At 53.3% G+C, this 14,032-nt stretch overlaps 1 protein-coding gene across 5 annotated transcripts in view; it reads right to left on the reverse strand.

Annotated features, from left to right (window-relative positions):
• Positions 1 to 413: 413 nt before the first annotated feature.
• The window catches only part of LOC311129450 (inactive histone-lysine N-methyltransferase 2E-like), a 38,518-nt gene continuing 24,899 nt past the window's right edge, over positions 414 to 14,032 (reverse strand). For 3 of the 5 annotated variants that reach the window (XM_084161737.1, XM_084161736.1, XM_084161735.1), the window contains exons 11-22: positions 12,755 to 13,022; positions 10,512 to 10,616; positions 7,125 to 7,196; positions 6,363 to 6,536; positions 5,852 to 6,187; positions 5,399 to 5,692; positions 4,923 to 5,079; positions 4,496 to 4,731; positions 3,783 to 4,409; positions 3,313 to 3,676; positions 3,143 to 3,219; positions 414 to 2,711 (exon numbers count right to left, since the gene is read on the reverse strand). In XM_084161737.1, coding sequence (XP_084017863.1) covers positions 1,644 to 2,711; positions 3,143 to 3,219; positions 3,313 to 3,676; positions 3,783 to 4,409; positions 4,496 to 4,731; positions 4,923 to 5,079; positions 5,399 to 5,692; positions 5,852 to 6,187; positions 6,363 to 6,536; positions 7,125 to 7,196; positions 10,512 to 10,616; positions 12,755 to 13,022 — 3,778 coding nt within the window. In that variant the 3' untranslated portion in view covers positions 414 to 1,643. Of the gene's footprint in view, positions 2,712 to 3,142; positions 3,220 to 3,312; positions 3,677 to 3,782; positions 4,410 to 4,495; positions 4,732 to 4,910; positions 5,080 to 5,398; positions 5,693 to 5,851; positions 6,188 to 6,362; positions 6,537 to 7,124; positions 7,197 to 10,511; positions 10,617 to 12,754; positions 13,023 to 14,032 lie in introns of all 5 variants that reach the window. The other 2 variants (XM_084161734.1, XM_084161738.1) reach the window with 2 other exon arrangements.

Below are 14,032 nucleotides of genomic sequence, written 5' to 3' on the forward strand. Positions count from 1 at the left end.
CTTCCTAGGGTTAGAGGCAGAGGCTTGAAATTTAGAGTGGTAGAAAGTGGCTTTAGCAGCAGAAACAGAGGAAGAAAATGTAGAGAGGAGGGAGTGAAAAGATGACAGGTCGGCAGGGAGTCTAGTTTTCCTCTACTTCCGCTCGGCTGCCCGGAGCCCTGTTCTGTGAGCTCGCAATGAGTTGTCAAGCCACGGAGCAGGAGTGGAGGACCGAGACAGCCGGGAGGATAGGAGTGAGTAGTGTTGGAGGAGAGCGAGAGAGAAAAGGATACAAAGTAGTGGTCAGAGACTTGGAGGGGAGTTGCAGTGAGATTAGTAGAAGAACAGCATCTAGTAAAGATGAGGTCAAGCGTATTGCCTGCCTTCTGAGTAGGGGGAGACGGTGAGAGGGTGAGGTCAACACACAACACCACTAGTGGTATAAAACTGTCATTACAGTGATTTATTATAATGAACCATGAAAATTGCCAACCAGTGCAGTGTCTGAGTCTCTCTCCTCCGCACAAACATACACTCACACACACAAACCATAAAAAAAGACTACATTGAATAGTCCAGAGAGGAAAAACAAAATAAAAAGTGCTACTGTCACAGAAACATTCAGCTTCGCCAAGAAGAGCGCTCGTATTTACAAACATATTCCAAAATGGGATGGGAGCGAATTGTACAAGCATAGAAAAGAAAAGAAGCAAATATATACAACCTGTTTCCGGAAAAAGCTGGAGTAACCACCTATACATTAAATTACACTTTCTACAAATAACCATTGATATTCAAAAATAAACCGCTAACGTCCTACCTACGGGTGAGCCCTCACTACCTCAGAAGACTACAGCACTCGTTTCACTCTACCACTCTTCCTTTCTCTCACTTTCCTTTCCCCTACTCACACAGCACAGACAGACAGACAGATAGACACACACTCATACAGTCCATACACCACCTCACACATACACATGTGCACATACACACACACACTGCAGCCTCCTGAGGCAGTGAAGCGGGCTCCCAGAATAGTATTTTCTGAATCACTGCAGCGGTGCACAGATATTTGTTACACAGAGGAATAAAAAATAATAATAATTCTGTATTACTCTTATACAAAAAGCTTTCTGTTTGCTATAATGAGCCACTAGATAAAACGAATAAACGGTGTAGAAGAGCAGACAGACAAAGAGAAGAAGAAGTGAAAGGTGGACTAACTGACAAAGGGGGGTGGAGGCTGGAATGTACATTGATACAGAAAGTGCGGGACCTTACAATAGGAGTCCAAAACAGACAGACGGTTAGACGGATAGGCACTCTCTCCGCCACAGGAGGGAAATTCAAAAGAAAATGAGGGAGGGAGGGATGTCGGAGAGAGAGAGTGGGATGAGCACCGGGGGAATCGTCCATCTTCATTTCAAACACAAAGTCTCTTAATAAGATTGTTTCACGGTTCTTGTTTTCAGTTTGTCCTTTTAAAAAAGCACCCCTTTATCCCACGTTCTCCTGTTTTTCCATTGGCCATTAGTTCAGGTACATAGAAAATATTTACAGCTTTTGTTGCTTGTTGTGTTCCGCTGTCTGTCTGTCGTCAAGCCCCTCTCAGAGTGAGTTCATAGGGGCTGGCAGGGCCAAGGGGGAGGCCTGCATGGGGGTGGTCAGTGCCACCCCGTGCCCAGGTACCCAGCGTTGTGGAAGGGGGCGGGGGACGCAGGGGCCCCACGTGTCCCGCTGGGCATCTGAGTGGCGGTGGGCGTGGCCTGGGCCGGCTGAGTCTGCTGCTGGGGAGGAGGAGGAGGAGGGGGGGGCAGTCCAGTCTGCTGGTGGGGCGGGGGGTAGGTGGAGGGGGGCACCGAGGGGTTAGCGGTGCCGCCGGTGTGCATCAGCGGGGTAGGAAAGCCCCCCATGTTCTGAAAGTGGTGAGAGGCCTGCACCTGCATGGGGGCACTGGTGGAGGAGGCAGGAGGAGGAGGTGGGGGTGGAGGAGGAGGCAGGCCCTGGTTGAGTGACAGGAGGGTGCTGGCACTGGACTGCTGCAGCTGCTGCTGGTGGGTTTGGCCCTGTGGGGGAGGGGGCGGAGGGGGAGGGAGGGGCGACTGGGGGGAGGTGGTCAGGAGGAGCTGGTGCTGCTGGATTGGAGGAGGCTGCAGGTTAACGTGCAGCAGGGCGGAGCCGGGCCCAGGGTGTTGTGGTGGGGGAGGAGGAGGAGGAGGGGGAGTGGCAGAGGTCTGGTAGTGCAGGGCGTGGGGAGGAAGAGTCTGCAGGAGGGGCTGGGCTCCATGGGGGAAGGGGGACGTCACGGCAGACTTGAACCCAGAGAAGGGCCCCACGGCGAGGGCTGACTGGCTGGGGAAGTAGGCCTCTGAGGCTGGAGGTGCTGGGGGAGGAGGGGGAGGCGGAGCGGACTGTGGGCTGTACTGGGAGAAGGGGGCCGGGCCTGGTTGAGCCTGGGGCTGGGTCTGAGGAGGAGCAAAGAGGAAGGCCCTCTGGCTGCGGTAAGGGGAGCCCTGGGCCTGGGGCTTGGGGGAGTGGAGGAGTGAGGGGGCAGAGTAGGGGGCAGCAGGGTGCAGCTTGGTGGGGGTCAGGGGGGCTGTCTTGGGTACAGCAGGCTTGCTGGGCTGCTGTGAGGCGGCCTGGGAGGGGGTACGAGGCCGGCTGTCACTCTCCTCCTCCTTCACTGGGTGACTGGCAGGCTGGGACGGGCTGCTGGGGCCAGGAGAACACGGCTAGGGAGGGAGAGAGAGACGGAGGGAGGGAACGGGTAAGTCATGAACAATAACCGTCTACATCAGGGGTAGGCAACTACATTCAGCCAGGGACGATTTTTGTTTGAGGGGCACACTGCAAATTGACTACAACTAAGCCCAAAAAGAGATTGTAAGAGAATAATTTCATACCTTGACTACATTGAGACTACATTAGTTTTTTTGTGGGAATACTTGGGAACAGATTTCCTAAATTAAACTCATTTTTAGCTGAATATTACGGTCTTTTCTGACCAAAAACTAAAACCCTATAAACCTTGGCGGGCCGGTTTTGGCCCACTGGCCGCCTGTTGTCGACCCCTGGCCTACATCATAGGCTGAGAGATGGCTGTGTTTGGCAGCATTATGTACTTCACACTATTGTTAGTGCTAGAAAGCAGAGTGTTTCTTACTGTGTGGGTTGGGGTCTTCTGCAGGCTAGGAGATGAACAATCTCTGACTGGGGCCTCACTGCCCTCGGTCTCTCCATCTGTAACAAGCACACACAGGCATACATTATTACAATTAAACTAAGATCCGTAAAGAAGTTATGTCCAAGTGGTGTGTGTGTATCTGTGTGTACCTTTGTCCTTGCTGTGGTCGCTAAGCGACAGGGCTCTGTGGTAGCCACGCTCTCTTGCCTGCTCCACCGAGGTGGACGATGTCCACTGTCCTTCTCCCCCCTCTCTCTCCCCCTCGACGGGGGGCTCTGTGTCATCGCTGGGCTGGGGGGTCTTTGACTCAGGCGGGGTGGGGGCCACTGCAGCAGGGGCCACTGAAGCTTGGGCCGGAGCAGGAGCCAGGGGTGGAGGCTCTTGGGTGGTCTCCATGGGCAGAGGGAAAATCTCCACTAGGGTAGGTGTTGTAGAGATAGGCGAGCTGCATTCCATTTTGGAGCCGCTGCGCCGCGCCTCGCGCTGACGCTTCCTGTACTCCAGCAAAGACACCTGGGAAAACACATGACATCACACAACATCAGAAAACAGACATTACTTTATCAGTCCAGGAACCTTAACACAGCTTGAATGGGCAGGATGAATAGCAGCAGTTCACCTTTTTCTTCTGTGGGGGATTCTGTCCTGACCCTCCCTCTCCGGTGCTGTCTCCACTCAGTGAACGAGAGAAGCCCAGGGTTCCCCCCTCCTCAGGGCAGGGGTAGAAGAGAGACCCTGCAGCCTCTGTGAAGGGTCCTGCTGCCAAGGGTACTGGTACTGTCACTGCCCCGGCCACAACACCAGCCCCGGCCACAGCCACCACCTCAGGCCTGAAGGCCAAGATGGGCTCCAGAGTGTGTGAGGGGGTAAGGTCCCTCAGGTTAGAGTTGATGGGGGAGAATGACAGACCCCCTGGCCCTGACAGACCTACTCTCTCTGGACTCTTCATCCAGGGGGGAAGGAGGGAGGATGAGGCTGGGTCTGTGGAGGAGGAGGGGGCCTCGCTGCTGTCCTCGGCCCCTGTCCCCGTCTCTGGCCCCTCCTCTCCCCCACAGTCCTGGGACTCAGCGGTGGGGGGCTGGGGGCTCAGGGGGGCACTGGCCTTGGCCTCAAGGGGGGTCAGTACGTCCAGACTGGGAGCCCTGACCGCTACACAGGGGGAGGAGAGCAGCGAAGGGGGCAGCTCAGCCTCTTGGGTGCTGGGTCTGCGACTGCCCTCCGGTGAGCTGTCCAGGGAAGACTCGCTCTGTGGACACAGGAAAAGAGATAATAACAAACTGTTCACTTCCCTCTGTGTGTGTGTGTGTGTGTAGGCGAGTGTGTCTGTCTTACTTCCTGCTGGGCACTGAGTGTGTGTGTGGGGGTGCTGGGTAGAGGCTCAGGGCTCGGCTCCTCCGTACGGGTGATGCGGGGCGGCGTGGCCAACAGGAGGGGCGTACCCGGCGTCTCTGATAGGTCGGCCCGGGTTGGCGTGGCACAGGGAGAGCAGTAGGGTGTGGAGCTCTCTGACATGCAGGCTTCCAGCGGACACATACCCAGACGCCGCTTCTTCAGAGGAGTGGGCAACTCTGTATGTCACACACACACACACACACACACACACACACACACACACACACACACACACACACACAGGGAGGAAGTGTCACTCACATGCACAAAAAAACACACACACTTGCATACAAGATTTATGTTCCTTATAAGTTATAAGAAACATATTCCCACACACACATTCCTGAGTCCTCACCAGAGTCCTCACCTGGCAAGGTGCAGCAGCCGTTGTAGGGGAGGGGGCTGTCAGAGTCCCCGTTGATAGGGGGGCTGAGAGGGCCCTCGCTGGGCATGACCAGGGTGGGCTGGCCGCTGCTTGGTGGAGGGGTGGTGGTCTCCTCCTCTAGAGCCTGCTTCAACCAGCGCTGTGGGGAGAAGACAGGGAGGGAGGCGACTTAGACATGTCAACCAGAAATACAATTACATTTACTGGTAATACTGTCAGTCCGTCTCTCTGCTGGTAATACTGTCAGTCCGTCTCTCTGCTGGTAATACTGTCAGTCCGTCTCTCTGCTGGTAATACTGTCAGTCCGTCTCTCTGCTGGTAATACTGTCAGTCCGTCTCTCTGCTGGTAATACTGTCAGTCCGTCTCTCTGCTGGTAATACTGTCGTTCTGTCTCTACCCTGCAGCTATACCTGACAGCTAACACTCTCTCCATTCCCCTGCGGGGTGAACAACATACCTTCTTGCAGGAGCCTGTGGTGGGTGGCGTGTCGGGCAGCTCGCGGGAGCGCCGACGTCCGGTGGGCACCCCAGGGGTGGTGGGGCTGCGGTTGGCCAGGAAGGGTGAGGAGAAGCGGACGTAGTGTTTGGGCGTGCTGTAGACGTGCGGGCTGGGGCCCATGCCGGGCAGGGCGTTGAGTTGGGTGGCCAGCACCTCCGGGTCGCTGCTGATCCTCAGGGGCCTCTCTGGGGCCGGCTCTGGGGTCCGCAATAAGCGCTCATGCTTGTCGACGCACCACTCACTCACTAAGTGCTGTAGAGAGAGAAAGAGAGAGCTTTAGTCACAAGCAAACTGCATTTGATTATAGTATTGAGTGACATTTCACTAGTAGGAATATAACATTCCTCTAAGTCGAAATAGAATAGTGACTAGCCGTGTTTAGGGGTGAGCACTGAGCCGTGGGTAGGGTACCTTTTTCGTTTTGGGGTACTTCTGCCCGGAGCGGTTTCTGTCGGGGGCCGGGGAGCCACTGTAAGGGGGGCTGGTGTCGGGGGCATGGGAGGAGAGGGCCTCTGGTTCGGGGTCCCTGGAGGCCTCTCCGTCTGGGCCGTCATTGGCCAGGGGGTCCAGGAGTTCCCCGGGCGAGCCGGGAGGTATGTCAGAGCAGGTGCTTATGGTGCGCGCTCGCCGCCGCTGCTGCCCGATGTGGGTGCGGCTCCGCGAGAAGCTCTTCCTCTGCTTGCTGCCTCGCAGCTTGGCCGGCGTGGGCTTGTTGAGACCCGGCTCCTCCTTCACCTCTAGCAGGGGCTGGGAGAGACAGACAGACAGGGAGAGACCGGGTTAGGATAGAGTACAGTAGCATAGTTTTGGATGGGTTTATAATTACCTTTAGATTATTGAGAACATTCTCTTTTATACTAATGACCTGGTGTAACCAATGTTGAGTCAACTATCAGTGATGTGTGCTTGTGCGTGTGCTTACCGTCATGATACTAGGAGACTGCATGTCGGCCTCGGGGGTGGCAGGGGGCTCCTCCTTGATGCCCCCCTCTGACTTGGTGCCGATCCTCTCCAGGGCCTGCTCCCGCCTCTTCTCCCTCTTCTCCATGCGGGCAAAGGCCTGCAGGATGGCCTCCATCTTCCTCTCTTCACGGGTCTGTAGCGGAGGGGGAAAGGAGAGAGGGGGACAAAGTGGTAAGTGTTAGTCTCCTGCTCCACTGGGCCTAGAGGGGGAGGGACACGTTATCGCAACACAGGACAGGCAAGAGGCAGTCTGGCTAGCTAGCTGGCAGAAATAAACAACAGTGCCACAGAATGACAGAAAAAAAACAAAAAACATTTTCCCTTCCAATGGAGACAAAAACAACGGAGATGGAACAAGTCAAAACCCTGTTGATGTGAGAGATGTCAGACAAAACAACATGGAACTGGGAGGTCGGAAAGTAACATTAGACCCTTACCAAACCATTCAGGGTGTGTGTATATGAGCCAGGGAAAGGTTTTTATAACACTCCGGCTGCCTCCACCAGACCGCACCAACACTAGCTTTACCACACCTAGTAGCAGAGACACACTGGGGTCTGCCACAGGGCCGGTCAGTGGAGAGAAGATGGAGGTGGGGGGGGGGGGCAGTTAGTATGTTTGTCAGTCAGTGGGGTCCCCTATGAGGTGGAGGGGCAGGCAGGCAGGCAGGCAGGCAGGGGGGTATGTTTGGGGGGGAAGGGGGTTGGTGGGTCAAGTTTACCTCCGGTTTACTCAGTCCCAGACAGCTGGAGGCCCCCACGCCGTGCAGATGGGACTCCTCCGCTGGGCTGGCCTGAATGGTTTACAGAGAGACAGCCTGGTTTAGAAGACAAGAGGCCCGGGTCCCCCCAATAACACATATACAGTGGGGAAAAAAAGTATTTAGTCAGCCACCAATTGTGCAAGTTCTCCCACTTAAAAAGATGAGAGAGGCCTGTAATTTTCATCATAGGTAGACGTCAACTATGACAGACAAATTGAGAAAAAAAAATCCAGAAAATCACATTGTAGGATTTTTTATGAATTTATTTGCAAATTATGGTGGAAAATAAGTATTTGGTCACCTACAAACAAGCAAGATTTCTGGCTCTCACAGACCTGTAACTTCTTCTTTAAGAGGCTCCTCTGTCCTCCACTCGTTACCTGTATTAATGGCACCTGTTTGAACTTTTTATCAGTATAAAAGACACCTGTCCACAACCTCAAACAGTCACACTCCAAACTCCACTATGGCCAAGACCAAAGAGCTGTCAAAGGACACCAGAAACAAAATTGTAGACCTGCACCAGGCTGGGAAGACTGAATCTGCAATAGGTAAGCAGCTTGGTTTGAATAAATCAACTGTGGGAGCAATTATTAGGAAATGGAAGACATACAAGAACACTGATAATCTCCCTTGATCTGGGGCTCCACGCAAGATCTCACCCCGTGGGGTCAAAATGATCACAAGAACGGTGAGCAAAAATCCCAGAACCACACGGGGGGACCTAGTGAATGACCTGCAGAGAGCTGGGACCAAAGTAACAAAGCCTACCATCAGTAACACACTACGCCGCCAGGGACTCAAATCCTGCAGTGCCAGACGTGTCCCCCTGCTTAAGCCAGTACATGTCCAGGCCCGTCTGAAGTTTGCTAGAGTGCATTTGGATGATCCAGAAGAGGATTGGGAGAATGTCATATGGTCAGATGAAACCAAAATAGAACTTTTTGGTAAAAACTCAACTCGTCGTGTTTGGAGGACAAAGAATGCTGAGTTGCATCCAAAGAACACCATACCTACTGTGAAGCATGGGGGTGGAAATATCATGCTTTGGGGCTGTTTTACTGCAAAGGGACCAGGACGACTGATCCATGTACAGGAAAGAATGAATGGGGCAATGTATCGTGAGATTTTGAGTGAAAACCTCCTTCCATCAGCAAGGGCATTGAAGATGAAACGTGGCTGGGTCTTTCAGCATGACAATGATCCCAAACACACCGCCCGGGCAACGAAGGAGTGGCTTCGTAAGAAGCATTTCAAGGTCCTGAAGTGGCCTAGCCAGTATCCAGATCTCAACCCCATTGAAAATCTTTGGAGGGAGTTGAAAGTCCGTGTTGCCCAGCGACAGCCCCAAAACATCACTGCTCTAGAGGAGATCTGCATGGAGGAATGGGCCAAAATACCAGCAACAGTGTGTGAAAACCTTGTGAAGACTTACAGAAAACATTTGACATGTGTCATTGCCAACAAAGGGTATATAACAAAGTATTGAGAAACTTTTGTTATTGACCAAATACTTATTTTCCACCATAATTTGCAAATAAATTCATTAAAAATCCTACAATGTGATTTTCTGGAAATGTTTTTCTCATTTTGTCTGTCATAGTTGACGTCTACCTATGATGAAAATTACAGGCCTCTCTCATCTTTTTAAGTGGGAGAACTTGCACAATTGGTGGCTGACTAAATACTTTTTTTCCCCACTGTACACATAAACACACCACAAGGGTTCCCCACTGTAAGGGCTTCAGTGTGTCGCCAACCCACAGGGATCCTCTGGGACAGGTGGGCAGCCGAAGGGGGGGTGGAGGTGACCTGGGCACTACAGTGTTATCAAAGAGGGGAGAGAAGAGGGGCGCACATAGGGATAATGCCTGCCTTCTGCCTGTAGACGCATGTCCAGTTAGGGCTTCTTCACCTCGTCTGCTTACACCAGCTTACCCAGGAGGAGGAAGACTTTTTATTTTTCCAATTCTCTCAGTCATACTGGGCTCAATGAATGAACAGTGATTTCAACACAACCCACCAGCACTGGAACTCAGTTCACCACATCACCAGTGTCATAAACCACATACTGCACCCACGACACATGGCAAGAAAACCAATGAAGACAATAGCAACAACCCAATCACCAACTTTCACCAAGGTTGATGACAAGCAACTGCATACCATCTGCAACACCAAAACCGAACCTTAGTGTAACCCGTGTGTGTGTTCCATGCCATGTCAGTATCCCTGGCATCTTTAATATGAGTGTGGGTCAAATACCATGCCTAACACACACAGACATCCCCAGTGTTAAGAGCCCATGCGGACAGGGCATTGTTGTGGATGCGTGGTTAGGGTTGGACACCATACATACACCAGACCAGAGGGTGACTGTTACATCAGAGGACAGTGAATCCAGAAGCTCTTTCTTCCACAGTATAGAGGGGCTTCCTCTTCCTGGACCAGCTTGCAGCTTCCCTTGGAGGGAGGGAGGCAGGCTATTGGATTACCCAGAGTCAATAAGGCCCTGGCACAGAGTAGTTGTGCCCAGCCCTCCCCCCTCCATCCTCCCCTCTTCTCTCTCTCCCTCTTTCTGGGCTATTTAGCAGAGCCAGAGCCAGTCCATTGGCCAGAATGATGAGTCAGCGCTTTACACCTTGGGCCTCGTCGTGTGAAAGGGAGCTGACGGCAGGGTAATTTCCAGAGTGTGTGTATGTGTGTATATGAAAGAGGGAGAGCGTGCCAGCGTGTGTGTGTGACCCCATCTCTCCGGGTCACCAGAGCTCTTTAGCAGGGGAGAGGAGAGAGATTGTGAACAGTAATTGGCCATTTCAAAAGTTGGCCAATACTGTACGTGAGGGTCATACTCAGTCACACAGGGAGAGTTCCAGTACTTACGTGTGATGAGGCTGGGGCTCGTGTATACTCAGCTAATGAGAGGGGAGGAGGAGGGGGGTCTGTGGCTCTGGAGGGCCCAGAATGGTGTAATGTGTGGTGTACCGGTTTAGCAAATGAACTCTTAACTAAATGAGGAAAATAACCCATGTATAATGATGACTAAAACACAGAGCCTCAGTGTTTGAGGGCTCTGCCAGAGGAAGCGAGTGAGCGACAGAGAGCAGGGGGGGGGGGGGGGGGGTGGTGGACCCAGCGGGCTAGGCTACACAGCAACAGGATGAGGCAGAGACAGCAGCAGTAGCAGGGAGGTGAGGAGGGAGGGGGTTCGTGGGGGGAGATGGGGGAAACCACCGCCACACAAACAGTGACCCACACCAGCAAGGATGAGCTTCCTATGGGGGTGGGGGGGGTTATGGGCTGCACACAGCAGGGCGCGCTGCAGCCCTGGCACACTGAACTTACCATCTTCCTCTTTCTCTCTGCAATGGTCTCCTCTGACTCCATCTCTACTTCACTGCTAACCGAGTTATCAGGTTGGTCTTCTACATCCTCTAACTCTGTCGGATCCTGTTAGAGGGGGAGAGGAGGGGGGGTGGCGCTTTATCATGGCACTGACCAACCACAGGCAGTCTGGCTACAGACTAGAGGGTCTAGAGTAGTGAGGGGGTAGGTGGGGGAGGGAGAGAGAGAGGAGGGGATCGTCTGGGGGAGAGTGACAGTTGGGGGTACTGACTGGGGACATGGTGGCTTTGTCTGTGCACAAACTTGCTCAAAGCTTGTATTTGGTCCTAGGCAGTCAGAATGACAGCGAAACGCAAACCGTACCCCCTTTTCAAAGAAGAGCGAGAGACCAAGCTCACTTCTGTAGTGCCTTGTGCTGCGTTGTTTTGAGCCCACTCCCAACAACTACCCTGTAATATATCAAGTGGTGGCTTGTGGTCACACAAAGGTCTGTTTGCGCACAATGACAGATGTGGACAGCTTCTGTATTCAGCGAGTGCATTTCTTTGTTTGTGCGTGTTGGTCCGATAGCGATGCCTCGCACTTCACCGTTCACATTCTAGACCATATATCAGTCTACCCAGTCTCCATAAACCATCCTTCTGTGTGCTTCCCCCAGATCTAAGATCAGTCCTTAAAATCACTCATCGTGGGAACTACCAGTCCCTACCACAGAAGCAACTTGCTTGCCGATAAGACCTATGGCCTGGGTCGGGGTTATTAGACAACCCTGGGTCGGGGTTATTAGACTTACTAGACAGGTTCAGATAGTACCTGCCAGTTTCACATTGAACGTTTTCTTCCGTTTGGTGTCTACTGAACACAACCTTGGGGACCAGCACAGCGACAGAGGTCTTTCTCTCTGTGTAATACTGAGTAGAGGGATGCCTAGTGGTGCGTTCAGGAGCTACTGCAGCAGAGATGACACAGCGTGATAGCATGTCTCATCTGCCACCAGAGAGGGCTAAATGCCATCCAAACGCCAGACAGCTCTGAGCAGCGATACACGGTACAGTGAGAGCAAACGGCTGACAGTGGTGAGAGAAGGCTGGGTGCAGGAGTGGGCTTTGGGCCAGGGAGAGGGGGAACCAAGACGGATGATAGAGGAATACAAGTGGTCTACTAATGGATAACACTAATAAAACAGAAATACAGCAAACATAACAGAAGCATTGAAAAATGGCTACACACATGGACATTGGACGCTAACCAAATGGAAAACAAGATAAATATGATAACACAAAAAGGTCTTTAAGGGGAACGCCAACTTATAGGCTCCTATAGGGCAATCCTGAACAAAGACTGTGATAGAGAAGTGTGATGGGGTTAGGGTGTGTGTGTGATGGGGATAGGGTGTGAATGTGTGTGTGTGTGAGATGGGGATAGGGTGTGTGTGTGTGTGATGGGGATAGGGTGTGTGTGTGTGTGTGTGTGTGATGGGGATAGGGTGTGTGTGTGTGTGTGTGTGTGTGTGTGTGTGTGTGTGTGTGTGTGTGTGTGTGTGTGTGTGTGTGAGATGGGGCTAGGGTGTGTGTGTGTGTGTGTGTGTGTGTGTGATGGGGCTAGGGTGTGTGTGTGTGTGTGATGGGGATATGTGTTTGATGGGGATGGGGGGTGTGTGTGATGGGGGTGTGTTTATGTGTGATGGGGGGGTGTTTATGTGTGATGGGGATAGGGTGTGTGTGTGTGTGTGTGTGTGTGTGTGTGATGGGGCTAGGGTGTGTGTGTGTGATGGGGATAGGGTGTGTGTGTGTGTGATGGGGATAGGGGGTGTGTGTGATGGGGGTGTGTTTATGTGTGATGGGGATAGGGTGTGTGTGTGTGTGATGGGGCTAGGGTGTGTGTGTGTGTGTGATGGGGATAGGGTGTGTGTGTGTGTGTGTGTGATGGGGATAGGGGGTGTGTTTATGTGTGATGGGGATAGGGGGTGTGTGTATGTGTGATGGGGATAGGGGGTGTGTGTATGTGTGATGGGGATAGGGGGTGTGTGTGTGTGTGATGGGGATAGGGTGTGTGTGTGTGTGTGATGGGGATAGGGGGTGTGTGTGTGTGATGGGGATAGGGGGTGTGTGTATGTGTGATGGGGATAGGGTGTGTGTGTGTGTGTGTGTGATGGGGATAGAGGGTGTGTGTGTGGGATGGGGATAGGGGGTGTGTGATGGAGACGTGGATTGAAGGGAGTTGTGTTGCCAGGGAAATCTTACCTGGTTGTTGGAGATGGAGAGGCGGAGGGGTGATAGCTTCCTCTGCTTGCCGTCGGCCCCCAGGCCCTTGGCCCTGCCGTCACAGTCCAGGGTCATGTTCTGGTTCTGGCCCAGGTCCAGGTGGTCCCCTCGCTGCATCATGGGCTCCTTGTCCTTGCGGCCCCGCCGGCGGCTGCTGGCCCCTAGGTTCTCAGTGGGCTCCAGGTTGTGCTTCAGCACCGGGCACTCTGGGTTCCCCCTCACACACGCACAGTCCACCTTGTACTTACTACAGAGAGAAGAAGAAAATAGAGGGAGAGATGGGGGGGAGAAGGAGAGAAGATAGAGGGAGAGATGGGGGGGAGAAGGAGAGAGGGGAGAAGATAGAGGGAGAGATGGGGGGGAGAAGGAGAGAGGGGAGAAGATAGAGGGAGAGATGGGGGAGAAGGAGAGAGGGGAGAAGGAGAGAGGGGAGAAGATAGAGGGAGAGATGGGGGGGAGAAGATAGAGGGAGAGATGGGGGGGAGAAGGAGAGAGGGGAGAAGATAGAGGGAGAGATGGGGGGAGAAGGAGAGAGGGGAGAAGATAGAGGGAGAGATGGGGGAGAAGGAGAGATGTGGGGGAGAAGGAGAGAGGGGAGGAGAAGGAGAGATGGGGGGAGAGAGGGGAGAAGATGGGGGGGAGAAGGAGAGAGGGGAGAAGATGGGGGGAGAAGGAGAGAGGGGAGAAGATAGAGGGGAGATATGGGGAGAAGATAGAGGGAGAGATGGGGAGAGGGGAGAAGGAGAGAGGGGAGAAGATCGAGGGAGAGATGGGGGGAGAAGGATAGGGAGAGATGGGGGAGAAGGAGAGAGGGGAGAAGATCGAGGGAGAGATGGGGGGAGAAGGATAGGGAGAGATGGGGGAGAAGGAGAGAAGATAGAGGGAGAGATGGGGGATAGGGAGAGATGGGGGAGAAGGAGAGAAGATAGAGGGAGAGGTGGAGGAGGGAAGAAGATAGAGGGAGAGATGGGGGGAGAAGGAGAGAGGGGAGAAGATAGAGGGAGAGATAGGGGAGAAGGAGAGAGGAGAGAAGATAGAGGGAGAGATGGGGGGAGAAGGAGAGAGGGGAGAAGATAGAGGGAGAGATAGGGGAGAAGGAGAGAGGAGAGAAGATAGAGGGAGAGATGGGGGGAGAAGATAGAGGGAGAGATAGGGGAGAAGGAGAGAGGGGAGAAGATAGAGGGAGAGATGGGGGGAGAAGGAGAGATGGGGGGAGGAGGGGAGAAGGAGAGATGGGGGAGGAGGGGAGAAGGAGAG

The sequence above is a fragment of the Coregonus lavaretus genome (assembly GCF_964263955.1).
Source record: "Coregonus lavaretus genome assembly, chromosome: 5".
Taxonomy (NCBI): domain Eukaryota; kingdom Metazoa; phylum Chordata; class Actinopteri; order Salmoniformes; family Salmonidae; genus Coregonus; species Coregonus lavaretus.